At 36.7% G+C, this 27,544-nt stretch overlaps 2 protein-coding genes and 1 non-coding gene across 5 annotated transcripts; 2 read left to right on the top strand and 1 right to left on the bottom strand.

The window, feature by feature from the left end:
• Positions 1-72: 72 nt before the first annotated feature.
• On the top strand, positions 73-13,614 carry LOC106129302 (uncharacterized). Of its 2 annotated transcripts, none has more exons than XM_060947238.1 (5): positions 73-680; positions 1,199-1,269; positions 8,854-8,950; positions 10,601-10,812; positions 11,099-13,614. In XM_060947238.1, exons 1-5 carry the CDS (start codon positions 675-677, stop codon positions 11,178-11,180), a joined length of 468 nt encoding a protein of 155 aa, XP_060803221.1. In that variant the 5' UTR covers positions 73-674; the 3' UTR covers positions 11,181-13,614. The 2 variants fall into 2 exon arrangements, with proteins under 2 accessions (XP_060803221.1, XP_013183273.1); XM_013327819.2 differs by having other exon boundaries at positions 87-680; positions 12,879-13,614.
• On the top strand, positions 4,050-4,242 carry LOC132902465 (U2 spliceosomal RNA). Its single transcript, XR_009657130.1, has one exon. It is a non-coding gene; the product is annotated as a U2 spliceosomal RNA (small nuclear RNA).
• Positions 12,996-27,544, bottom strand: LOC106129299 (cationic amino acid transporter 2). Of its 2 annotated transcripts, none has more exons than XM_013327816.2 (15): positions 27,387-27,544; positions 23,605-23,737; positions 22,500-22,651; positions 21,707-21,835; positions 21,243-21,398; positions 20,571-20,675; positions 19,737-19,894; positions 19,106-19,222; positions 18,554-18,651; positions 17,717-17,853; positions 16,685-16,787; positions 16,059-16,177; positions 15,431-15,573; positions 14,817-14,925; positions 12,996-14,728 (listed from the first exon to the last, which is right to left on the bottom strand). In XM_013327816.2, the coding sequence occupies exons 2-15, from the start codon at positions 23,688-23,690 to the stop codon at positions 13,275-13,277; spliced, it is 3,066 nt and encodes a 1,021-aa protein (XP_013183270.1). In that variant the 5' UTR covers positions 23,691-23,737; positions 27,387-27,544; the 3' UTR covers positions 12,996-13,274. The 2 variants fall into 2 exon arrangements, with proteins under 2 accessions (XP_013183270.1, XP_013183271.1); XM_013327817.2 differs by lacking the exon at positions 27,387-27,544 and adding an exon at positions 24,867-25,001.

Genomic DNA, 27,544 nt, shown 5'->3' with positions numbered 1-27,544 from the left:
AGCAGACGTCGAATGTTTTATTATTAGGTAGTTAATTTGATAAGAATTTGATAAGTTGGAATAATATAAACCGATGGATTTAAATTCACAATTATTTGGTCTTCGGGTTTAATAACCTTACCCCTATACCATGCATGTTATTCTTAAAATATGTTAGTGCCGTGTGGTTCCCGGCGCCAATACAAAAAAGGACAGGACCACTCCATCTCTTTCCCATGGATGTCGTAAAAGGCGACTAAGGGATAGGATAACAAACTTAGGATTCTTCTTTTAGGCGATGTGCTTGCTAGACACTATTTGAATCTAAGTTCTATCATTAAGACAAATAGCTGAATATAGGCCTATCAGTCTTTTCAAGACTGTTGGCTCTGTCTACCCCACAAGGGATATAGACGTGACCATATGTATGTATGCTTAAAACACGGTTCATTAACAATTTTTTATGTACAAACAGTTATTATAGTTACGTCACCAATGGATTTTTTTTAAGTGTACAGTAAATAATAAAAGCTTCCAATGGCATGTCAAACTTTGACCATAACAGTAAACAGAGCAATTTGTACAACATTTCATAAACGTGTAAATGCAATCTGGGAACCATTTTGCACCAGTAAGAGTGCAAAATATTTTGTATGTATACGGCAGCATAAGAATTTGTCACTTTACCGTATCCGATGATGGTATGTAGCCCTTTTATGTAGCTGTCTCTTGATGTGGTGATTATTTTTAACCCACTTAATAAATGAAAAGATCTAGTAATGATTCTGGAAACATATTCATGACGCAAGAAGGGAAACACTTTCTTATTTCCCTTACCTTAGTGGTATTTATAAATAATAGTGAATAAATAATAAAATCTTTATTATTTATTTATTATACCACCGACACACACAAACCAACCTATTATTAATTCATCTCAAATCATCATCTATTTGCTCAAAAATCTAAAAATGTTTCAGATATGTAGGTAGTTATCTTTTTCATTTATTGTTACCACATTTTGCAATTAGACAAAAAGTAGTTACCATGACAATTTGACATATTGCACTCGTAAACAGAGAGAAATGATTCCCACTTTAGAACAAATAAACGTTAAGGTTACCATTTAGTTTTTGTTTTCTCCCGAATGAAAAGTTACAAGGCAATAATAAGGAGGAAATGTCACCTGAAATTTGATACAATGTTTCTTTTTCCACAGACAGCAGCGGTGTCAGGCCGGTGTGAAGTAGGCAGAATTGTGAGGCAGCTATGCGGAGGGGACACCGCAGGGTAAGATACTCGGACCTCTATTTTTTATACTCTTGTTGAAAGTAAAGTATTTTAAGAAGATCTCATCTTTTTGTGTCAGTGGTTGCAAATTACGTTTAACCCAGAAGCCGCAGATAAATTTCATTCATGTAAGAATAGCTAGGCTTGACAATAAGTTTATTAATAGTGCTCGACAATTCATCGTGTGCACTAGTCTTTATACCAGCAGTTTTTGCTGGAGAAGAACAACTATTACCTATTCTCTTCCATACATCTAGGATCTATGAGTGCATTTAATACATATAATCACGTATGTATACCTTCCGGGGTAGACAGCCAACAGACTCAAAAAGATTGAAAGGTCACGTTGAGTTGTATGACTTAAGGATGGAAGTATTAAGTGCACTACTTAATAAATATTTTATGATTAATTTATTACTCATGTGATTTATGAATGAACACAAATAGTAAATCCAGACTGATTTTGGTCTTAAAAAAAATTAAACGCTACAACAAATCATCGATCTATAAACGTGTTTCCAAGAGTGACGGGCGCAAAATTTTCATCTCTCTCTTTAGTTACATCATTGATAGAGACAAAAACATCATTAGCAATGGACTTTGCGTTGTCACTCCTACACATTTTTATCCCATATACGGTATCCTGAGTAATTACTACTGATCTTACTTCAGATAACTTCAATCTCCAATCTATATTTGGAGCCGATTTGATGTTTTTTTTTTACTTATGTCTTTATTTGCCGCGATCTGTACTCTGAATCTTGGGTTTATTTCAATTTGATAGACTTTTGCTGGTAATTAGGATCTATGTTTTATTTATAACGATTTACTTACAAACCTTAGCTGTGCGAAAATACAAGACGATTGGCATAGGCCAGTCGGTCAGACTTCGTGTTAGATACACGAAGTTTTATTGATTGTTTGACTTACTCACTTTATGATTGTGCGGTTATAAGTAACTCCTGCCTGCTACTCCTGTTGTTATCGCGCGAAAAACTATCGCTGTCCCGTTTCACGTCATAATAAAAAGCGAAACAGCGATAGTTTTTCCGCGCGATTATGGTTAATAATTGAAACAAGATCAGTTAGTGCAAAGGCATAGGCTTTTTTAAATGTATTCTCCACTTCCAGACAAGACGTCTGGGTCAGTAGTTTTGTGAATCCTTTCTTTTTTGTTATTATTCATTCATTTCAAAATTATGTTGATTTTATATTAGGTATAGCAGTAATCAACAACCCTTTATTCAATCCGTGTAACATACCTTACAGGATGGAGCACCATTTATGATTAATAATAAAGATATTGATGACAAAACAGAAAGATTACGCTTATTTTCAAGAAACGTAATGGAATGTAATGCGATGATAAGAATTTTAAAATATTACCAGCTAATAATGTTTATCATTGATATATATAGTAAGGGTGACTGCGATGACTGTAGCTTGTATGAATTTTAAAAGCTTATAATTTGACAGATATTTAAAAATCCAAATCGATCCCAGTGATTAAGAGGTCAAAGCGAAACAAGAAGGAAGAAAATTTTTTTGGATAATGATATAAATGCGTAGACGCATTCAAAAAAGTAGGCTTACCAGGAATGAACGACAACCTTAGCCTAGTAAATAGAATGGGGAACCTATAATTTTTCATTATAAATCAAATAGTATGTTATCACTACAAGAGTATGTAAAAATAATCAAAATAGGACTTAACTCTTCAGTTTAAGTAGTCGCACTATTAGAATTCACTAGAAAAAAATATTATTTTCTTTTCGTACTAAATTATATAACCTGGATGGGATTAGCTTAATCACTGGATTTATCATAGATATTTTTATTGTGTTTTTACAATCTCATTTAAATATAATAATAATAGTTAAGGTCATAGCCGATTGATAAACAATCATGAGCTAAGAAGGCGTGCCTCAGTCGCTTCTGTCGTAAAAGGGGACAATAGGAATCTAAGATGTACAAATGACATTTTTTAATGATACAACTTTTATTAATTTTTTTAACTCCTGCTAAATAATATAAACTAATATTAATTATTATAATAAAAAAACTATTCTAAATTACAAACTAAAAAAAGACAAATGGTTTTTTTTTTCAAAATGTATTGAGCCCTAAAGATGAATGAATTTTGAAACGAATAAAAATTGGCCTCATCTTGGTATTGTGGTTTTCTGCGTTCTTGTTATAGTAATTAGTTAACAGCATATCAAGTAACATTTAGCTGCAAAGTATTTTTCTATAAGTTTTCTTTCTCTCAAACTCAACAAGTCAGTCATTGAGAAATACTACATTGCAATTGTTACATGTCTACTTCATTATATTAATTTTTAGATTAAGTATTCATAAGTTAAAGCAATAATTCCTTTTTTTCTTTTCTCATTATGGTATCTCATAAAATATAAGAGGTGCTACGTGCGGTAGTAAAACTATATGCTATTTGCTAATACCGCGGCTGCGTATGGAATAGCAAATGACGGAAGGAACATTATGAAAAATTATGAATTATATATAGGTACACTTTTTGATACAAGTAGGTATCACTGGTGGTGTAAATACTTGATTGATTAATAAATAATAATCATTTAAAACATAATGGTTTAATACATAAAGAACAAGTAAGTGAAAAAACGGCGCACAGAAATATCTATATAAAAGCGTTAGTTCACAGCGCGTCACTAGATGGCGCCGCTCTGTTTACGCGTCACAAACACCGCGCTATAGAGATTCTCACGCATTCCATGACTACCCCGACCGAACCCATCGTGGTTATCGCTTCTCGGCCTTTTGGCTAAGATCAAAGTGTAGTATCTGTTCTTTTCAGCTTAATATCTGAAAGTTCCCCCACTGGGGGACCAGTATATTAAACTGATTTTTGTAAACCGACGGGATGTTCGGGGCTCGCTCCACTCCCGTCACGGGTCGGCCCGGCATTGCAGTGCCGCCGGGATCGGCCCACATAATACCAAAAAAAGGGGCTAGAAATAGCCTGTCTTACAGATATCTAATATAAAACCTACTTTTCTGAATGCGGTGTTTGATCTGGTATGCAGGGTTGGGATGCGTTTAGCCAAAGCAAACACAGGCATTTTATGACGATAATAATGAGTCCACGACGATGACGAGTGTCTCTGTTGCATTCACGTCCACATTTCTATTCTATGTTTGGATAGTTGTGAAGTTGACGTTGTTAAAGAAAATGCTGCAGTGCAGTTTGTTACCCGCTTCTTCTGCACTGACGCTTTGGAAGCGGTGGTAACTTAGTTTTAAGTAATTAATTTGATGTCAACCAATGTTGTGAAACTAAAAGATTAGACAATTATTAAGTGATATGAGGTATCCCATAATAATGATAACAATTTTTGTTTTTTTTTTAAATCCACTATCCTACGGCCTACCTCGTGGCTGGTTTCTTTATATGTACTATGGATGAGAATGGTTCGACTGAAAAGGATCTAGCCCCTCTACGCTAATATGTCCTCAAAGGAAGCTAACTAATAAGAAGTTATATTTTGTCTGCAGCCCTGCATTATCTTAAAATTAAAAGTTTCCAAATGTTTGTAACCCCTGACGGAAAAAGATGGATGTTATTAGTTTGACGTGTCTGTCAGATTTCAATAAGTGTTTTAAAAAGTGTTCTTAGTTTAACCCCCAGGAGAAAAAGGAGGAATTGTTTTGTATCGAAGGTATTTGTAAATTTTATTAAATACATACCTATATACCTATTTAAATACTTGTAAAACATGATTTCATGCTTTTTTCAAACTTGAATGGAAATGGGAACTGAAACAGAATGGCTCTTAATAGCCGATGATATCATTCTGTTAGTCTCCAATGTTCGAAACACTACTGTTACCACAAAATTGAAGTGAATTAGACGAAAATTGGCAGAATTAGGTAAACAGTAATGATGATAAGTTTGGTTTCTGTCAAGAGAAGTATCAGACCGATGTCTTTTTTGTATGTCGTAGAAAACGACTGGAGGATACTATAACTACAAAGATTGCAGTAAGAATTCCCATGTCAATGGTATTGCGTCAAGATTAAAGCATGAGAGCCAACAGTCTTGAAATGACTGATAGGCCACGTTCAGCTATTTGGCTTAATGATAGAATTGACATTCATATAGTGACAGGTTGCTAGCCTGTTGTTTAGAAGAAGGATCCCAAGTTTATAAGCCTCTCCTTTTTCTACATTCATGGGAGGAAAGAGATGGATTATTCCTAAAAAAATCCTATTGGTGCCGGTTTCTGAAATGTCCCAAATTTGAGCGGACATGTTGTTCCCCTACCGGTACCAGGGAGTCCCTATCCCTTCCGTGTCTACACATCCCCCCTGTTTATCTACCGAAGGTAAAGGTCAAGGTCGAGGTCACCCCTGTGTTAGATCACCAACGGAAGATAGTATAGGTTTCGTGACTTCGTTGCGTTCTTGTCACTATAATGACCTGTTTTGTTACTTATACATTTCGTATTGAAATAGTTATGATTGATTGTTTTATTATTTGTTGTGTAGTGTGGTTCCCGATACCAATATAAAAAAAGAATAGGACCACTTAATTTCTTACCCATGGATGTCGTAAAAGGCGGGTAAGAGATAGGCTAATGAACTTGGGATTCTTCTTTTGAAATCTATAGTAATAGTATAAAGCTGAAGAGTTTGTTTGTTTGTTTGAACGCGCTAATCTCAGGAATTTGTACTACTTCGAAGTAGGTACTGATTCGAATTGAAAATTCTTTTTGCGTTGAATAGACCTTTTATCAAGGAAGGCTTTAGGCTATATAACATCACGCTGCAACTATTAGGAGCGAAGAAATAATGGAAAATGTGAAAAAAAAAATCGGGGAAAATTATTCATACTTAAGAGCTTCAATGATGCCCAAAATAACTATTTCAGGCGAACGAAGTCGCGGGCACAGCTAGTTTAGCAATAAAAGCGTTAAAAAGCATTGTACTGGCACACGCTGGCGAGACTCAAAGCCCTTGTGACAGCCGGTAATCCTACTAATATTATAAATGCGAAAGTTTGTGAGTATGTCAGTATGGATGTTCGTTACTCTTTCACGCAAAAACTAGTGAACCGATTACGATGAAATTTGGTATGTAGGTAGCTGAAGACCCAGAAATATATATAGGCTATTTTTTATCCGGGAGTTCCCGCGGGATTAGCGGACTTAGTCGCAAGCGACCTCTAGTAAAATAATACGTTGTAATCGAGATGGTGAGCTATGATTGTTAAATGCATTTTACATTGAGTCGACCCTGTCATGATGTCATTGGTTGATGGGCACGTCTCAATCAGTTAATGTACTGTACACTATCTGTTATTCTTCAGGAAATCTAGGACTATAGAGATAAATTGAGATATTTTGCTTACACGCAGGTGCTTTTAAAATATGTAAGTTTTCAGTATAAAAGGTTTAGGTCACGGCCTGTTTGAGACCATTAATACTAGCCACCCTTGTAATTAAACTTACCTTTTTTTAACGAATTTTATATACTTACACATGATCACGTCTATATCCCTTGCGGGGTGGACAGAGCCAACAGTCTTGAAAAGACTAAGGGCCATGTTCAGCTGTATGGCTTAATGTTGACATTGAGATTCAAATAGTTACAGGTTGCTAGTGTATCGCATATAAGAAGAATCTTTAGTTTATTAGCTTTTCCCTTAGTCGCCTTTTTACGACATCCATAGGAAAGAGATATAAAGTAGTCCTATTCTTAAGTACAGGGAACCACACGGCATAGCGCAAACGTATACGTAAATATAAATGTTCAACATAACCACACGGCCTGCTTCGGACATTTTAATTAACAAAAGCTACCCTTGTTACCCTACCGCGGTATTTAACCAAATATATATATACATATATATTATCGTACAGTTGAAACAAATTACATCTTCTAAAGAGCCGGGAACCATACCACTCCATTTCTTTCCAATGGATGTCGTAAAAGGCGACTAAAGGAGTAGGCGTACATTCGTCTAGTGCTTTCATGCTGGTCTAGCAACTGAGAAAAAAACGTAGGTACTTAGTGGGCTTTTCATCATGGTGCACACGGAATACCAGCGTTGTGGTGTATCGTCCGAGGAAGGGTGGCATCTCAATTTAGTTATATCAGTATAGCTGTCAAATTCTCTTACACACTTTAATCATTTATCTATCCACATGCCACGATCTGCATTTTAAACCAACTTACCGAATATAGCAAGAAGTTCTCAATTCGTCTGAGTCCAATTTTTTTTAATTATTTTTAATATTTTGTTAATTTTGATTTATTTTTTGCTTTTTAGTGTATTTTGAAGTCGGTTTTAATTTAATCGTTTACTTTTTAAAATCCTCATGTTATGCCTAATATCTCCAGTCTGCACCTAACAATACTGAACTAGTACCTGCGCGATACCCACTAATTGACAAGGTACGACGTGTTATTAATTTATTTTTCATACATTTTAAGCTATTTAGTGTATTTATTATTTGAGTTTTTCTATTTTTTTTTATTTGTCATATTATGCATATCCCTTGCCTGTCTCTAACGATACCGGACTAGTGCCTACGTGACTGAATCCCCCCACGTCCCCCATAGCTGTATATGACACGAACACAAACTGACACGGGCTGTCTAGACGATTCGCCCTAGGGGCCGGCCATCGCCTCACCCTAGAGTCGTATATTATATTAGCAAATGCTGTAAGCTATATGACATCATCTCGTTCTCCCTACAGGGATTAAATTATTATTTTTTGGACGGCCTCTGTGGCGCAGCGGTAATACGCTTGTCTGTGATACCGGAGGTCCCGGGTTGGAATCCCGGCCAGGGCATGATGAGAAAAGAACTTTCTGATTGGCCTGGGTCTTGGACGTTTATCTATATAGTATTTATTATAAAATATAGTATCGTTGGGTTAGTATCTCGTAACACAAGTCTCGAACTTACTTCGAGGCTAACTCAATCCGTGTAATTTGTCCCGTATAAATATATTTTTTTTGTAATACTAGACTAGAACGTCGGCGGTCGAATAGGTAAGGTGCCCGGTTAAAATGCGTTTGGCGCAAAAAGGATCAGGTTCGAATTCCACCTCGGCCTGACTGACTATTTTCAAAGTTATGTAGGTACATTAGTTTAAATACTAACCGATGCTCGTACGGTGAGGGTAAACATCGTGTGGAAACCTGCACATTCAGACAATTAAATGTGTAACCATGATCGATCCAATACGGGTTGGCGGAGGTCAGACGGGAGTCGCTTCGTGTAAAAACCTGACTCACCCAATTAAGGATCCATAGTCATAGGTATACCCCAGGCTCCTCTCCAGAGTGGTGAGGATGCAACCGGAACTAAAGCCAGGAGGGAGAAGAATATTGTAATACTAGACTATCGATTTAGTGTACCTAATACTAGACTATTGGTACATGGGTGAGGAACGATTTGAACCTGTGCCTCCGCGCGCGTTACTTACTTGTTTTAACCTGGCAACTTGACTGTTCGACCACCAACGCTTTTGGAAAAGCAACTTTTAAGCAAGAACAGCAGCTATATTTTAATAACCCAGTTTCTTTTTCTTCTCAGAAGTCGCCATGAGCGAGTGAGCGGCGCGAAGAATGCTCAGCTCCTGTGCATTAGCGGTTCGAGTCCCCGGCAGCCCAGCACACCGCAGCTGCTCAGGGTGAGTGTCACATGATTTCTCAACTTATGAAATGCATATATAATTGTTAATCACGCAGGCTTTCGCCTTTCTATTCTAAGTTTAATTAATATTGTGAAGTTGACGTTGTTGAAGAAAATGCTGCAGTGCAGTTTGTTACCGCTTCTTCTGCACTGACGCCTTGGAAGCGGCAGTAAACTTAGTTTTTAAGTAATTTATTTGACGTCAACCAATGTTGTTAAACCATACGTTTTGACAATTATAAAGCGATATATAGTATTCTATAGTAATGAATAAAAATTTTGAATTTTTTGAATTTTATATAAGTCTGAGAGAGAATGTGGATTTACAAAAATAAAATTAAGTTATGGGATTCTTCTTGTAGGCGATCGGAGCAACCTGTCACTAATTAAAAATCGATTATAATCATTTAGCTATACAGCTGAACGTGGCTTTTCAGTCTTTTCAAGACTGTTGGTTTTGTCTAGCCCGCAAGGGATATAGACGTGACTATATGAATGTATGTGGAGTAAACATAGATAGTTCAACAATAAAAGGCAGATTAATTTTGTACATTTGGCCTCTTTATTTGGTACACCAATATTATCTACAGATAAGGCGGTATTAGATTAAGATTATTATTTGTTTACTCAGTTTGCTTAATCTCAGTTATTTCGAAATTCAACAAATTGCGTATTGATTTGGTAATTGGTACCTAGGGTACAATTAGTACCACTCATATTCTCAATGCATGGGAAGTCTCAGAGGATGCTATTGAAGTGTTTTTGAGATCTGACTACGACGTTTGATTGCATTGATCACGAAATCCTTCGCTTAATAAGAGTTCGACATTCATGCTATTGAATTAATATAATCACAACTAGTGCCGTGTGTTTCCCGGCACCATTACAAAAAAGAATAGGACCACTCCATCTCTTTCCCACGGATGTCGTAAAAGGCGACTAAGGGATACGCTTATAAACTTGGGATTCCTCTTTTAGACGATGGGCTAGGAACCTGTCACTATTTGAATCTCAATTCTATCACTAAGCCAAACAGCTGAGCGTGGCCTATCAGTCTTTTCAAGACTAGTGGCTCTGTCTACCCCGCTAGGGATATATACGTGATCATATGTCATGTATGTATGCACACCTATGTGACGAGATTGCAGCCGGTAGAAAATAACACAAAATCAAAAGAAGCTAACGTTAAAATTGGTGTGCCGCAAGGATCCATTTTAGGACATTTTCTGTTTCTTTCTGTTTGTTAACGACCTGCCTTACAATTTAAGACCGCCTAATAGTCCAGTATATAACAAAAGTCAAGATCGTTCCTACTTACTACAACCAATGTTGTAAAACCAAAAGATATGACAGTTATTAAGTGATCTTAAAATGTCCCATAATAATGTGTAATAATTTTTAATTGGATTTAACAAGTCGTAAAAGGCGACTAAGGGATAGGCTTACAAACTTGGGATTCCTTTCTGAGGCGATGGGCTAGCAACCTGTCACTATTTGGATCTCAATTCTATCATTAAGCCAAATAGCTGAACGTGGCCGATCAGTCTTTTCAAGACGTTGGCTCTGTCTACCCCACAAGGGATATAGAAGTGACGATATGTATGTATGTATTTAACAAATAATGATGAAATCAATCATGTCACCGCAGATACTGGAAGAGACGATACAAAAGAAGGTGCCGAAGCAGCTGATGAACCAGCCGTCCCCCCGCGACAGGGAACGATTCCGGATGACGTTCAGCATCCCGGAGGCGAGCGCGGACCGGCTGTTCCAGTACCGCACCAAGTTTGTGCAGCACATGCTGACCAGCCCCATGTACGCCAACAGTCAGCTCGGGAAACCCTGGGAGGCTATAACCAGGTACTGCTGTACAGGGTGACTTTTAATTCAACTGCATAAATTTAACTGTTAAGTGTATTCATCTAAAGGATATTAAAAAATTGGGATTCTTTTTTTAGGCGATGGGCTAGCAACCTGTCACTATTTCAATCTCAATTCTATCATAAAGCCAAATAGCTGAACGTGGCCATTCAGTCTTTTCAAGACTGTTGGCTCTGTCTACCCCGCAAGGGATATAGACGTGACAATATGTATGTATGTATGATATTAAAAAACGTTAAAAGAAAAATATCGGTTCATATTTCAGAAAGTACAAAAAAATAAAAGTATCGAAATCCACGATCCTAAATACGTCATATCACCCCAGCCGGCGGAAAAGCGTCGCATAAGATTCAGAGGTCAACGACACAATTATTTCAGCTGAGCGATCTCGACATCTCTGTACTTTACTTGATCTTGATACTAGAAAAATAATTTATTTTTCAGACAGTTATTTACATGTATAGTTTTAATTTCTTTTTGTAGTATTGGTATTTAATAAAGCGTGTGACGTAGTTTTTGAGGGTTTTTTAAATGTGAAAATGATGACGTTTAATTTAAATAAAAATAGGCTCAAACAGCTCAGAAGCATGGGTATAGTCTATGTTTAAAAGGATGCAGTTGTTTTAAATGTCACCCTGTATTCTCTCTCTTAACTTTGCGTTTTGCCATTTGGAATTCAGTCTAATGTTTAGGGACAAGGGTCTTTTTCGGTCATTTCTTACTCTCCTTTGTATGGTTTCAGAAATCTTAAGTCATGACAAAACGTTGACACAAAATTAGAAGGGACAGTACCAAAGACTTGTTCAAACAGCATGTCGATAACTGAATCTTCAATACTTCATACATACACATGATCACTTTTTTTTCCCGGAGGGATAGCCAGTGACTATATAGTTCCTCTTGTCAGGAGCTCTGCGTACTTCTTTTGTTGAAACCACATTCTTGTTTGTTTGTAAACTCTTTATTGCACATAAAAAGAAATATAACAAATTACAAAACAGTTATTGGATTTTTCGGACGTTTTCTTCTTCGTGGAACTTAAGACTTGATACTTTATAATAAATACTTAAAAAAATTAAAAGAAAGAAAAGAAAGACTTATTATAATTATTATTACTTATACGAGATGAGAGTGCAGTCTGAAATTAACGAGCAATGCCAGTGTCAATTGCAATCTTCAAATCATTGTCAAGGCTTTATACGCCACATTTTTCCATGGCGAAAACAATATCATCATGCATTCTATTTATATACTATGAACACTGACAATCGGACATCCCACCGATAGATCATTAAAATTCGAACCACGCTCTTTTAATTTTCGGCCCAAGGAACGAGACTGTTGCGCAAGCGACTTCGATGAATCGGTTGTGATGAGCCAAAGGATCGCTCGAAAAGGGCCACACACGGCGCGACCCCAATACCGAATGAGTGCGATGCGATCTTTATCAGGGTTACAATTAGTTATACTTTGTAAGACGCCTTCTTGAGAATTTTGTTTAATTGACTGACCAGTTCAACTTTTAGTCCAATAACTGCTTTACTTTCGCTTTGCATTAGCATTTTAAATTAAGCATTGGATCGTATTCAACGCTTTGTTTAACCCTAACGGTTACGGATTTAACCCTAACCCTAACGATGAATACGATCCACCTAGATTTAATCCCGGTTGCATCATCACATCTCTCTGCTCTTACGGTGAGCGAAAATTGAGGCAACCTGAACATTCAGGCAACTGGATGTGTAACCATGGATCCAATACGTGTTAGGATTACCTGCGAAGGTTCCAGCTGATTTTCTTCCTTTGCAGGAAAGACGGAAATGTTTATAAACTTGAGATTATTCTAATAGTTAATGGGCGAGTCACTTGCCACTATCTTTGAAAAAAAAAAAAGTTATCTGAGCCATCCAGCTGAACATTGAGAGACCGCTAATAGCTATATATTTCAATTGCTTGATGTCCTATCAAAATTTGGCTACGGATTTGGTATTAAATATAAAAGAGGACCTATTTCTTTTACCAATTACAAAAAAAAATATTTTCAGGATATCAGATCAAATCATTGACGACTTGTTGGCGAAGTGCGCCAAAGAAATACAAATGGAGGACACCGTTCAAAGGTTGTACGAAACAGAAACGCGTTAACATTGAAACTCTTCGTGGTTATTGTTTTCTAATGATTGTATTTGTAATAAAATTTAGTTTCATAATTCACTGTTTCATTCCACATACAAACATGCTCACATCAGTCTTTAACATGAACTGTACACTGATCAGTTAACTCCACTGGTAAACGTGAGTAATCGCCATCTTTAATTCGTATCGTTGCTGATTCTACACTGAAGGCACATTTACACAATACTGATTAATAAGGCACTTAATCATAAGACTAGGTACACATACCCGAATTTAAAGTAACTTAAATGATTACATTGTTCGTTTTACACTAGATCGTCATTGTTGAAACTTAGTCGGAATGAATTTAAAACTTCTCCAAATTTGGCTCTCTGTCTTGATAGTGTATCGTTTTTGTTTTCTTTTGTTATCTTAGGTATACTATCAGTACTAGATGTCTCAGTCTGATAAGCATCTTCAGGTGTTGGTGGATTAGATTTCATTAGTCTTGGCTTTACGAGTTTCGTACCACCAGATGCAAATATTGTGGTCAATTTAGATTTTAATTCGTCTCTCGTCATACTTAAATCTTCCCCGTCTTCTGTCAGTGGTTCGTTAGATTCTGTGCCTTTTTCTTCCTCTAATTTAACGGGTCGCAAATCCATACCTTTCTTCTCTAAAAACTCCTTATTCAAATCTTTAAAAATTAACGGTCGACTAGCTACACCTAAATCAGTTCCTTCCGCCACATTGCCAGTTGAATGTGATCGTTTTCTTTGTTCTTGCTCATCATTCGGATTTAATTTGTTCGCATATATATTACTTAATTTCGACATAAAATGGATTTGCCTGTCGCTGCCGAACACGATAGTTCCATCGCCGTGAGAGCTGTTTGATTGCAAACTTTCTCTTGGTGGTTGGCGTTCTTCGTCCGGTATAATCGACGGGGTTATAGATGCTTTACTAGGTACCTTTGGCATTGAGTAAAATTTATGAAATGTTGGCCTAGCAAAGTATTCTTCATCAAGTGGGGGTGGAGGTGGTATATAAGGTGCATCTTCTTTCACATTTTCTGCAGAGTCATTTAAACCAGTCTTATCGAGTATTGTATCAGAATATCCTGATTCGTCTGTCCTTGAGTTTGTTTCACTGTCGTTGAAGGCAGTCACTTGTTCATATTCTTCCATTTCTATATTTTCCTTATTATCGTCTACTATATCGTGTCGTTCTTCTTCTTCACTGACAATAGTCAAATCTTCTCTGTGCACTTGAGCAATTACATCATATTTAGATAATACTTGATTACCAAAAGATGCGTCGGACCCAGCATCAGACAGTTCACTTAATGACTTCCTGTGAACAACTGTATCATCCGTATTATCAATGTTCGTTTCGTCTACATCTTTTAATTCTTCCCCATATCTATCTTCTTCTGCCTGCAATACCTGATCTAATAAATCAATTATTTTTGCTTCCTTCTCTTCACTGTTTTCATAAATAGCATGATGAACAATAATTTCTTCTTTGATAGCTGGTTTTTCGTCAACTTCTTCGCTTATTTCATCCAAGTCATCTGATTTTATTTCTTGCATTTCATCGGGATTCCCAACGAATGCTCCAAAATCATTTATTCTTTTGCTACTTGGAGGTGTGGGCGATTCTACCACAATTTGAACAGGAGCTTTTCCATTCTTGTTGACATGAACAAAAGTTTTCATATTTCCTTCTAAATTATTTGTATCTTTTTTACAACATACGCAGATTATATAAACAGGTATACCTGCAATCGAAAATCACATAATATTATCATGCTCGAAACTTAAATTTGAGTATAATTTAATCCAACTTTTTATTTTGTATTCACTTACCTATCAGCATCCAAACGAAGACCCTGATCCAAGTCTGTATGTTTATGAGCGTCATTAAGTGAATATTTACATATATACTAAGGCATGGGATAAGTGGTACCAATGGTGTCTGAAACAAGTAAATGATTAAGAGTACTGTTTACAATAAGCCCAGTTATTGAATGATTGGAATATTGGTCTAATCTTGTAATGAGATTCTCGTTCAAGTTACTGAACTCAATGGTTTATCGATAAAGTTATAAAGTTACTGTAGTATCTACAGTTTGATAAAAAGGGAATGTACTATTAAGATAAATAATATTTATTTGAAATTGCATGGAATTATGATGCAGATTTGACCTTAAGATAAGTACAGACTGGTAAAATCTTAAGAAATCTTTAATCGTTTATGGGTCTATTAGTTAAGTGGTGTCATATTAGATAGTAAAAAGCAGTTCATCGTTACAATTTTGCCAAGCACTAAGGGTATTTCTTGGTGTCTTATATATTTTTACTTATACTTAGTTTTTATTAATGTCCTATAACTATTCCGCGTCTGGCGAAGAATGCCGAACGGCTTCAGATATTAAATGATCATTGCAATTTGTGTATGAGATTGAAATGATAATTAATACCTTAGAAGCGAAGTCTTCCACGATCTTAGGCTGGCAGCACATCACGAAAATAATTATCAATGCGACAAGATGCAATACTAAAACTGGTATCAGGGCATTTTTCGCGTAAAGCAGAACCAGGGCCGAACTCAGGCAAACGCAAACTGTAAAAGAAATTCATTTTTATCGCAGAATCATACATATAATCACGTCTATATCCCCTGCGGGGTAGACAGAGCCGACAATCTTGAAAAGACCGATAGGCCACGTTTGGCTTGATAGAATTGAGATTCAAATAGTGACAGGTTGCTTGCCCATCGCCAAAAAGAAGAATCCCATTTTTACATATAAACCTATCCCTTAGTCGCCTTTTACGACATCCATGGGAACGAAATGGAGTGGTCCTTTTCTTTTTTTATTGGTTCCAGGAACCAAACGGCACGGAAACACATTGCAGAATCAAAAGTGTAATTTTCTAGTACGAATTACAAATCCGATAAATTTTAGTTTTTATGAATGAATATTATATTTTATAACCTGTGGTACATAAAATTCGTACTAATTCGATAGTCTATTCCGATATGTTCGTATTTCACCGAAAATTGAAGGCCTAAATATATGCTATAGAAAAAAAATAATGACGACTTACTGAATAACAGGAGAGCATATATAATAACGCGCGTTGTGAATTTTGAAGGCTCTTTTAGTCCGCAGCCAAAAATTATGCTCAGTTTGCTTGATTTGATGAAAGGGTCATCTGATCGGTACCTGAAACAAAAATGGATTTTTTGTGATTTGATAGAAAACGTTAATACATTTTAGAAAAATAAGTTTACTGTTTATCTGTTGAACTTGTAATAAATGAACTACTTATATGAGTAAATTTTTAGTAAAAGTACATTTATCAAGCTCCTAAAAATACTACCAATTCGTTCAGGTAAATATTAACTACGTTACAGCGACTAAATTGGTTTTCTAGTTTTACTACCACATTATAAATAAAAAAAAAATAATATATACAGGACAAATTACACACAGATTGAGTTATTCTCGAAGTAAGTTAGAAACTTGTGTTACGAGATACTAACTCAACGATACTATATTTTATAATAAATACTTATATAGATAAACATCCAAGACCCAGGCCAATCAGAAAAGTTCTTTTCTCATCATGCTCTGGCCGGGATTCGAACCCGGGACCTCCGGTGTCGCAGACAAGCGAACTACCGCTGCGCCACAGAGGCCGCCTGTATAAATTCTATTATAAAAATATACCTTAGCAATAGGACGCACACCGCAACCGAGGTGTAAGATAGGAGTGTTCCAATACACAGCATCATCAGCATTTGGTCCAATTCCATCACTGAAGACAGGACAGCTGGCGAGAAAAAATATCAGTGTAACAGACAACATATAGCAGAAACCACATAGGTATGTATGAATAACTTGGGGAGATTTCCATAAATTGTCACGTTAAAAGATGAAATATCTCGTTTTACGCATTGAGAGCCACGCGCATCTGGATGTCTTCAATCTTAGAATCATACATGATTTGTGCAAACGCAGAAAAATTTAATTCAGATGTTTATTCTGAGCAAAACGGACTTTGAAAATTTCTTCCAAACGAGTGCGCATACACACATAAACACATCTTTCTTTCTTACAGGATAACCAAGATTAATGACGGGATGTTAATGATGAAATTGAGATACAATAGAGACAAGTAGCTAGCCCATCGCGTAAAAGAGTCTTAAATTCAATAGGCTTGGTTTTAGCTGTAAGTTGTTAAGTGTGTCAGTCATATTATCCCTTAAAAAATAAAACTAAAAGAATTTGTAATCTTATGAAATTGAGATTCAATAGTGGCAAGTAACTAGCCCATCGCGTAAAAGAATCTTTAATTCAATAGCCTTGGTTTTAGCTGTAATTTGATAAGTGTGTCAGTCATATTATCCCTTTAAAAATAAAACTAAAAGAATTTGTAATCTTATGAAATTGAGATTCAATAGTGGCAAGTAACTAGCCCATCGCGTAAAAGAATCTTTAATTCAATAGCCTTGGTTTTAGCTGTTAGCTGATAAGTGTGGCAGTCATATTATCCCTTTAAAAATTAAACTAAAATAGAATAGAATAGATTTATTTTCAAAATTGGATACAAGGTATCACTTATTGACGTCACATCACTTAAATCTAATTATAACTACTACCGCTTCCAAAGCGCATGTGTAGAAGAAGCGGCGGAACAAACTACACTGCAGCATTTTCATAGGACGTCAATTAACAAATATAGAAAAGAAGTAATCTTACCTATAACAGCTGAAGAAGCCAATGTGGCGATAACAGGAGAGTCGCGTTTGGACACTCTCTGAAAGAATCTTATGAAGAGACCGTCAGAGGACATTGCGTAAAGAAGGCGGGGCAGGGGGAACAGCGGTCCGTAAAGACTGAAATGAGGATGGAAAGAATTCAAATACATAGGTACATATGGTCACGTCTATATCCCTTGTGGTGTAGACAGAACCAACAGTCTTGAAAAGACTGATAGGCCACGCTCAGCTATTTGGCTTAATGATAGAATTGAGAGAATTCAGATAATGAATTTAGGAATAGACAAATAAAACCATGTAAACCACAAAGGACTTTCTGTAGTATCACGGTATTTTTACCATCTAAGGAGTGTAATTTAAAATTAACTGTATTAATACTGGTAGTAAGATTGGTATTTCAAGTTTTGATACAAGGACAGTAAAGGCTGCAATTTTCTGCCCTGTTCTGCCCATTACCAGACACAATGACAATATATGTATATTTTTCTCGGTTCTTACTATTTCAATGCAATGTGAAGATATATATCTTACATACATACATACATATCATCACGTCTATATCCCTTACGGGGTAGACAGAGCCAACAGTCTTGGAAAGACTGAAAGGCCACGTTCAGCTATTTGGCTTAATGATAGAATTGAGATTCAAATAATGACAGGTTGCTAGCCTGTCGCCTAAAAAAGAATCCCAAGTTTGTAAGCCTATCCTTTAGTCCTATCCTTTTACGACATCCATGGGAGAGAGATGGAGTGGTCCTATTCTTTTTTTTTTTTTTTATTGGTGCCGGGAACCACACGGCACATATATATATCTTACCTGGCAGAAATTGCAAAGATCGTGCCTATAGAAACAATCCACCAAGCCCAGTCCATGCCAACTTGGGAGAAAGCGCCGGCCACGGGTGATGTGGTATCCTAAAATGTTTGATAAAACACATTTTGAACGTATATGCAAATGTCCTAGTAGAAATAGAAATGGTATTATTTATTATTTTTTGTATTGGTGCCGGGAACCACACGGCACTCCATCTCTTTCTCAAGGATGTCGTAAAAGGCAACTAAGGGATAGGCTTACAAACTTGAGATTCTTTTTTAGGTGACGGGCATGCAACCTGTCACTATTTGAATCTCAATTCTATCATTAAGCCAAATAGCTGAACGTGGCCATTCAGTCTTTTCAAGATTGGTGGCTCTGTCTGCCCCGCAAGGGATATAGACGTGACCATATGTATCGCTTAAAAGATGAATCTCAAGTTTATAAGCCTATCCCTTAGCCGCCTTTTACGACATCCATAGGAAAGAGATGGAGTGATCCTATTCTTTTTTCTATTGACGTCGCCAATAGACATAAATAATAAATTTAACTTACCTGCAGATAGTACGGCGTCATCATAGTGACCACTATAGCCACGCTGGAATACGTGAAGAACGCTATTACCAGGGTCAACAGGATTGATATTGGTACGTTATCGCGTGGGTTCCGTGTCTGAAACAGTATATAAAAGTTTCTAGTAAAGGTTTAAAGGGAGAGCTAGGATCTATCAAATATTATAAAGCTGAAGAGTTTGTTTGTTTAAACGCGCTAAGCTAAAGGAACTACTGGTTCGAATTGAAAAATTCTTTTTGTGTTTAATAGACCATTTATCAAAGGAGGATTTAGGAAGGATCTATTTATCATCACGCTGCAACTATTATAATAGGAGCGAAGAAATAATGGTAACAATAAAATCACTATTTGAATCTCAATTCTATCTTAAAGCCAAATAGCTGAACGTGGCCTATCAGTCTTTACAAAACTGTTGGCTCTTTCTACCCCGCATGGGACATAGACGTGATTATATGTATGTATGTAATGGGTATCTCTTAGATAGGCATGTAACTACTTCGTCTTCATCGTTACTTACCATCAGGTGAGATGGAAGACAAATGTCTTAATCAATATTGAAAGAACAAAAGAACGTAAGGAAGCATTAAAATATCAAGCGAATCTTAAATGTTACCTCTTCACCTGCAGCCGCGATGGTATCAAACCCCACGAAGCCGTAGAAGCAGACGGCTGCTCCCCTCAAAGTCCCCCACACCCCATACGGGAAAAACCCACCAGAACCATAGTTCTCAGGCACGTCCGCTGATGCTATATACCAATTTCCACTGTCAGCTGAAAATTAAAGTTAAATTATGTTAGTGGACCTTTCTCGTGAATAATTTAAGACCGGCCACATTATATCTTATCCATCCATCCATATGGTCACGTCTATATCCCTTGTGGGGTAGAAAGAGCCAACATTCTTAAAAAGACTGATAGGCCACGTTCAGCTATTTGGCTTCATGATAGAGTTGAGATTCGCCTAAAAAGAATCCCAATTTTGTAAGCCTATCACTTAGTCGTCTTTTACGACATCCATGGGAAAGAGATGGAGTGGTCCTATTCTTTTTTGTATTGGTGCCGGGAACCACACGGCACCAATACTAAGTTTGGATAATTGTAAAGTTGACGTTATTAAAGAAAATGCTGCAGTGCAATTTGTTACCGCTTCTGCGCTTACGCTTGGGGAGCGATAATAAACTCAATTTTTAATAATTTATTTGACGTCAACCAACGTCGTTTAAACAAAATATATGACAATTATTAAGTGATGTTGAAATGTCCCATGATAATTAATAAAAATTTAGAAGATGATAAGATAGGCAATGATCTTGTAGATCTCTTACGTTACAAACGTTTATTTTACCTTCAATACAATTTCTAATCTTGAGCCGTGGAAATGCACAGTATTGCTGACAGAATAAATCAAGAGTGTTGAAGGAAAGGAAAAATAAAATGTAAAAAATACCTTTGACAGCTCCGGCGATAATGATGAACCCGATGACTAGCATATTGAGCGCAGTCAGAACATTGTTCACAGTAGTCGACTCTTTCACTCCGATCGCTAATAAAACTGGAATTTTAACAAACACATGCTGGTAAATAATCCGTATTTTATGGCCAACAACCGGGCACATTAGAAAGAAATATATATACATAAATACATACATATAATCATATCTATATTCCTTGCAGGATAGACAGAGCCAGCAGTCTTAAAAGACTGACAGGCCACGTTCAACTGTAAGGCTTAATGATAGAACTGATATTCAAATAGTGTTAGGTTGCTAGTTCGTCTTTAAGATAAATCCCAAGTTTATAAGCCTGATGAGATGGCAGAGCTCAGAGAAGAGATGGAGTGGTCCTATTCTTCTTTTTACATTGATGCCGGGAACCACACGACATAGAAATACGACAATAAAAAATTCGGGGCGTATTTTAAATAGGTTTGCCAGATACGAGTATTCTATGATGGTATCTTTACAAAATTCATTGAAAACTGATACAGAAATGAATCTAAATCATGCACCTAAAGGAGTACTTGCTACTCTAACCAAGTATTGTCGTAGTAGCAAAGAAAATAGTCGACTACCCGACAGTGTAGTCTTATAAAGAGACTGACGTGATCGAGAACACTCACCTCCGACAAGCAAAACAACGCAAAACGCTAGCAGATCAAAATACGGTGAGAAGAATCCCGCTGAGATTGGAGCTATAGACGTGAACCAATCTGATAATGAGTGGTTGGTCATAGAGTCCACGCACAGACTAAGGCCCTTGGCTATGCTTGCGGTACCTGGAAATTGAAGGCAACAACTAAGCAAGGTGTAAAAACAAAACGATTTTATATAAATTTGTTCACGAAACTGGTAAAACTATTAGAATTTTGGTCATCTAATGACATGGCTATTGGATTCTATCCGGTATGTAAGTTTTCTGCCTTCTAACTACAACAGTAGGTATTTATTTATCCTATCGTCGTCTGATGTTAGATTTACATACATACTCGTACCTTGCCAAATACTTTAAGAGGTGTTAGTAGTACCCTTGTATTATTGGCGTAAATACGTGACCACATATACATATATATATGTATTTGCTTACTAAACAATCCCTCTAAGATGTTGTTCCAGCCCACGCAGAAGGCAGCGAGTTCACCTATCGTTGTATAAGTGTAGATGTAGGCGGCTCCGGCGCGCGGGACCCTTGATCCGAGCTCCGCATAACAAAGACCTGAAAAAGATAATTTACAGGGTTTGAGAATCATGAAGAAATGTGGGTTGCAGCAAGAAATGTCCGTTATCCGAAGTTTACAAGCCTGCAGAACTACAAGCAAAATTTGTCCATATGAATAGAACCAACCAGCCTTGTGGTTCTCGGCACCAATACAAAAAAGAATAGGACCACTCCATCACTTTCCCATGGATGTCGTAAAAGGCGACTAAGGTATAGGCTTACAAACTTGAGATTCTTTTATGGGAATTTTTGGGAATAGCTGAACGTGGCCTATCTGTACTTTCAAGACTGTTGGCTCTGTCTAGCCTACAAGGGATATAGACGTGACCATATGTATGTAATAGAACCAAAAGTGCTGGTTCTATTGGAACCTAATAACGGTCTATTTTCGCAGAAAGTCTTCATGGTAAGTAGATTAAAGTAGAATAAAATAAATTTTACAATTAGTCATGTTTTTTAATGTGCATTCGTCCACGATTTAGATTTAAGAGATCTATTTGTAAATTGACGTCCGGTAAAAATGCTTCTTCTACACACGCGCTTTTGAAGCGGTAGTAGTCATAATTAGATTTAAGTGATGTGACGTCAAACGAGTGATACCTTGTATCCAATTTTGAATTTTTTTTTATTCTATTCCAATACAAAATGAGTTAAAACATACCTGCTAACAAGGCAGCTACAGCAGCGATTAGGAACGACAGCACCACTGAAGGTCCAGCCAAGTGGAGAGCCACGTAGCCGATCAGGACGTAGGTGCCGACTCCGAGCGTGCTGCCGACTCCTAGTCCCGTGAGGTCCCACTGCGTTAAGCATCTGGAACATTTGGTATGACCAGGGAATAACTTAATCCTCACGTACAGAATGAAATGAATGAATCTCAATTCTATCACTAAGCTAAACAGCTGAGCGTGGCCTACGAGTATCAGTCTTTTCAAGACTGGTGGCTCTGTCTACCCCGCTTGTGATATAGACGTGATCATGTGTATGTATGTATGTATGTACAGAATGAAAAGTCGTCAGGATACACAAGCAAAGAATTTTGGGTTCAATCAAATATACATACATAAATAAAGCGTCTTTCCTAGATGGGTAAACAGAAACCAACATCTTTCAACTTGCCACGATCCCTGCACACTTTAACTTCATCCACATTCATAACTCTTTTCATGCAAGCTCGTCGGTTTCGGGTACTTTTGACCAGACCTTTTGCTAGAACATCTCCGATTTGATCAAGGAACGTTCGTCTAGGCCTTCCCACTCCAACAGTCCCATTCACACTTCCTTTGTATATTTTGCTTAGTCAACCTGTTTTCATTCATCCTCTCGACATGACCAAACCATATAAGCATTCCCTTCTCTTTTCCTGTCACAATATCTTCTTTTACATCACAACATTCCCTTATCAATCAAATATACCCCATACTAAACCTCTTAGTAGGAAAACCTTCCAACGCGTATTCCGAAATCTTCATTGAGTTGCAGGATATAAAAACATTGGATGTCAGCCGCATGGCTTACAAACTTGAGTTTATTTTTTTAGGCGATGGACTAGCAACCTGTCACTAGGTGAATCTCAATTCTATCGTCAAGCCAAAAAGCTGAACGTGGCCTATTAGTCATTTCAAGACTGTTGGCTCTGTCTACCCCGCAAGGGATAATAGACGTGATTATATGTATGTATGTCAGCCGCATCTAACTAGAAAAGGTGACTTCAGCCCAGCAGTATTTGCAACCAAAATGCTGATCTAATAATTTAAAGGTCTTACCTTTTAAGGTTCCCAATCTGCAACTCTCCGCCGTCGAACACTTTCTTCCTGTTTATAATCTTACTCAAGCCCGTGCCACCAGCCATTGAAACCCACGCCAATATCCCACATTTGGCCAGATAGCCTTAGAAACCTGTCAAAGAAGGACAATTGGTATAAAGCGTGGTCATATTTCTATAGCACACTTTGTCTCTGCAACTCAATGTAGCAATTGATTTTGAGGAGAAATTCTGCGAAAGATGCCGTTGAAAACAATTCTTGTCTATTTTTTTAACTATTATATTCAGAGAACTTTTTGATCGACGAAATTTATATCCTCATTCTTCTCGACAAAACGTCTTCATTACTGTGCATATATAAAATGTCTTATGGTCCCATCTCATAGGAACAGTTATTGCTAGAACTATCGAACATGGATTATCTCTCTTATTATTTTTATATTCTTTACGTTAAGCTACATTTTACCTTATTCTTTTTCGCTCTTTTCATGATGGAGTATAGAAAAAATTCAGAGGAATAACTATTCCTAATTGAACTCTCAGCCGTCTAAATATGGTGCCTGGGGCCTTATCGGCTATAATACAAAATCTCTTAGTTTTTCAGTAGTTATGTTTAAAACAAACGTTGTTTTTATCAAGAGTCTTGTAATCTCAGTTAAACCTTATCTGTAACCTTTCATTCCGCTCGATTGCACAAGTTAACACGATCTTGATGATTTAACTCGACGACATGTTTATGACGTCACATATATAGTACCTACTCTAAATGTTATTGTGGACTAAAAAGGTCTAATTAATCATTGTTGGATGAACTTTTATGAAGAGAAAGTCCGCTCAATCTTTGTTAACGTTACTATATACATATGTATGTATGTATGTTTCGTATAAAACACAATCAATACTTAAACTACACAGTTTACGAAGAAGTCACACAACACACGTATTAAATCCATACCTTCAAATAGCCACAGCTTACGACAAACGACAAATCTATACTATCTATACTAATATTATAAATCTGTTCGAAATGAAAAATTCTTTTTTTGTTGAATAGACCATTTATCGAGGAAGGCTTTAGGCTATATAACATCACACACGCTGCAACTATTAGGAGCGAACAAATAATGGAAAATGTGAAAAAACGGGGAAAATTATTCATCATTGAGGTCTTCAATAATGCCCAAAATAACTATTCCACGCGGACGAAGTCGCGGGCACAGAGTACATACTACATAACAATATCAAAACTATAAAATTACTCACAAAATTCACACGATCACATCATCATGGCTGGAGATGAAAAAAAAAGGTTTCCCGGTACAGTACGCACGTTTAACCGGCAGATAACAGTGATAAGATAATGATAACCGTAGATGCGATAGTTTGCAGACGCTGTTCAAAGAGGCTGAGATTCTTTGGTTGTATCCGTCTTAACATTTGCTTCTTTCCTTTTTAAAAAGTATCTGTTGGAGTGGTTAATATATGCCACTTGAAAAAGCGTATATATATGTATATATTTATATAAAGTCACGTCATATAATTTATTATAGGTATGTATATAGTCACGTCTTTAACGCTTGCGGGGTAGACAGGGTCAACAGTCTCAAAAAGACTAATAGGCCACATTCAGCTGCTTGGCATAATGAAAGAATTGATAGAATTTAGATTCAAAGTGACAAGGTGCTAGCCTGTCACCTAAAAGAAAAATCCCAAGTTTATAAGCCTATCCCATTAGTCGCCTTTCTCGACATCCATAGGGAAGAGATGGAGTGGTCCTATTCTTTTTTCGTTTGGTGCCGGGAACCACACGGGACTCATTTTACTTACATACATAAAATCAACTCTTTATTTCTTACACGGTTTATAGAGACTAGAAAAGACTGAAAGGCCACGTTTAGCGGTTTGGCTTAGTGATGGAATTGATATTCAAATAGTGGCAGGTTGTTAGCCTATTGCCTTAAAGAACGATCTCATGTTTATAAGTCTTGCCCTTGATTGGCTGTTACGGTCTGCAAGGAAAGAGAAACAGCGAGCACACATGTTTCTTCTTCGCTACCAGTCCAGTAATACCCCATATTCCGATACCAAGAAGAATACCCTGTGACTAAGTCACAAGTACTACGATTTTAACAATTCTTACAAGGCCTGGGGGAAAAAAGTATGTTTTTACCTTCCTTATCGGACAATAAAGTGATTCTAACCTAAAAATGTCTATTCCCAAACTATATTAAAAATATATATCTTGGTTTTGCGGAATTTTAATGAAAATTATAGCTTTACTTAAAAGTTAATTCGAAGTTACCATTTGCGTAATGATTACATACATACATACATGTGGCCACGTCAATATCCCTTGCGGGTTGACAGAGCCAACAGTATTTTCAGGACTGAATGGCCACGTTCAGCTATTTTTCTTAATGATAGAATTGAGATTCAAATAGTGCCAGGTTGCTAACCATCGCCTAGAAAAATCCCAAGTTTGTAAGCCTATACCTTAGTGGCTTTCTACGACATCCATGGGAAGAGATGGAGTGGTCCTATTCTTTTTTGTATTGGTGCCGGGAACCACAATGTTGAAAATTCAATTCATGTTTTATTAGGTTCTCTCTCATCATTAACCTGAACGTGGCCTTACAGTCTTTTCAAGACTGTTGGCTCTCTCTACTTGATTATGATGTATTCACATACAAGAATGTCCCGTCTTTAAGTGATTCCCTCTTCTTTTTCCCCTTTGTAAAATATTGAGATTCTCCAGTGTTAGTTAATTTTTCTCTAAGTGTTATGTACGTAGTAACATATTTTCCTCTGAGCTTGAGTCCCTTTATTTTTTCTGACAGTTCTGCTTCTTAATTTGTTAAATTAATGATTTAGTAGTAGTTAGTAAGAACTTATAGTTTTCTTCACAAATAAATAGGTAACAACCTTTGTAACTTGTGCTGCACAATAAATATTTAATTTGATTTAAGTCAGTGGCCTTTTCAATTTTCACTTTTACTTTAAGTTTGCTCATTCTGTATATATATATTTATTTTGGTAAGTACTAAGGTGTATCCGATATTCAAATAGATAATGGTTTAGTCACATCACCAGGTCATTTGTTTTAATGACGCATGTATTAAAGTACTTACTTACTTAAATTAATCCACTCACTGAATGATTCATTAATTATATTCTACAGAAAATATTAGTCCATCTCATCTAAACACAATAGCTTTAACATATTTGAACAATGGAAAGACCCAATGCAAGCACACTATCGAATTCTTAATTTCCTGACCTGAATTAATAAAGTGATTTCTTCCAAATTATACCAGTCAAGAGAAGCTGGCTGGTCACGTGGTGCTGTGACCAACTGAAATCTGACGGTGTCAACAACATTACCGCCTGACTTATCACGATTCATATCTTAGTGCCATTCTGAAGACAATCTCTCATATATCTTATTTCCCCCATTGCATACACATTTCGTTACCCGAACCCTGGACCCTTTATAGAAACGTTATTAATGATTCATGTCACAAAATGGTTTAAATTAAGGTTTTTAACCTAACACCAGCCAGATTTGGGAATCTTTAACTCTAATTGGTAGTGTTTTTTTCCTGTATTACCTACGGGTATGGAAAGAGACATAAAATTTTAAGCAGCTGAAAACAACAAGACCGAACGTACATTGTACAATACATACGTAATAGTAATACGCCTTTGACATCGTCTTTCGAGTTTTACTCGACAAAACAAAAGATCTTGACCTAAAACATGCACCTGTTTATATTCAAAACTTACCTTCAATACTTCCCACAACACGACACTTCACTTCAATAGAAATTCACAATTTTCATCCATATTATCACAGTTTAACGCCTCTAAAACAATGTACGATGTGAACGTGTTGAAATGATCAGCACCGCCGCTTATCAGATAAGAGCCGTTATTTGATTGGT

The sequence above is a fragment of the Amyelois transitella genome, chromosome 13 (assembly GCF_032362555.1).
Source record: "Amyelois transitella isolate CPQ chromosome 13, ilAmyTran1.1, whole genome shotgun sequence".
Classification (NCBI taxonomy): Eukaryota; Metazoa; Arthropoda; class Insecta; order Lepidoptera; family Pyralidae; genus Amyelois; species Amyelois transitella.
Note: the sequence above shows the minus strand (reverse complement) of the source record. Positions and strands in the feature narration are given on the sequence as shown.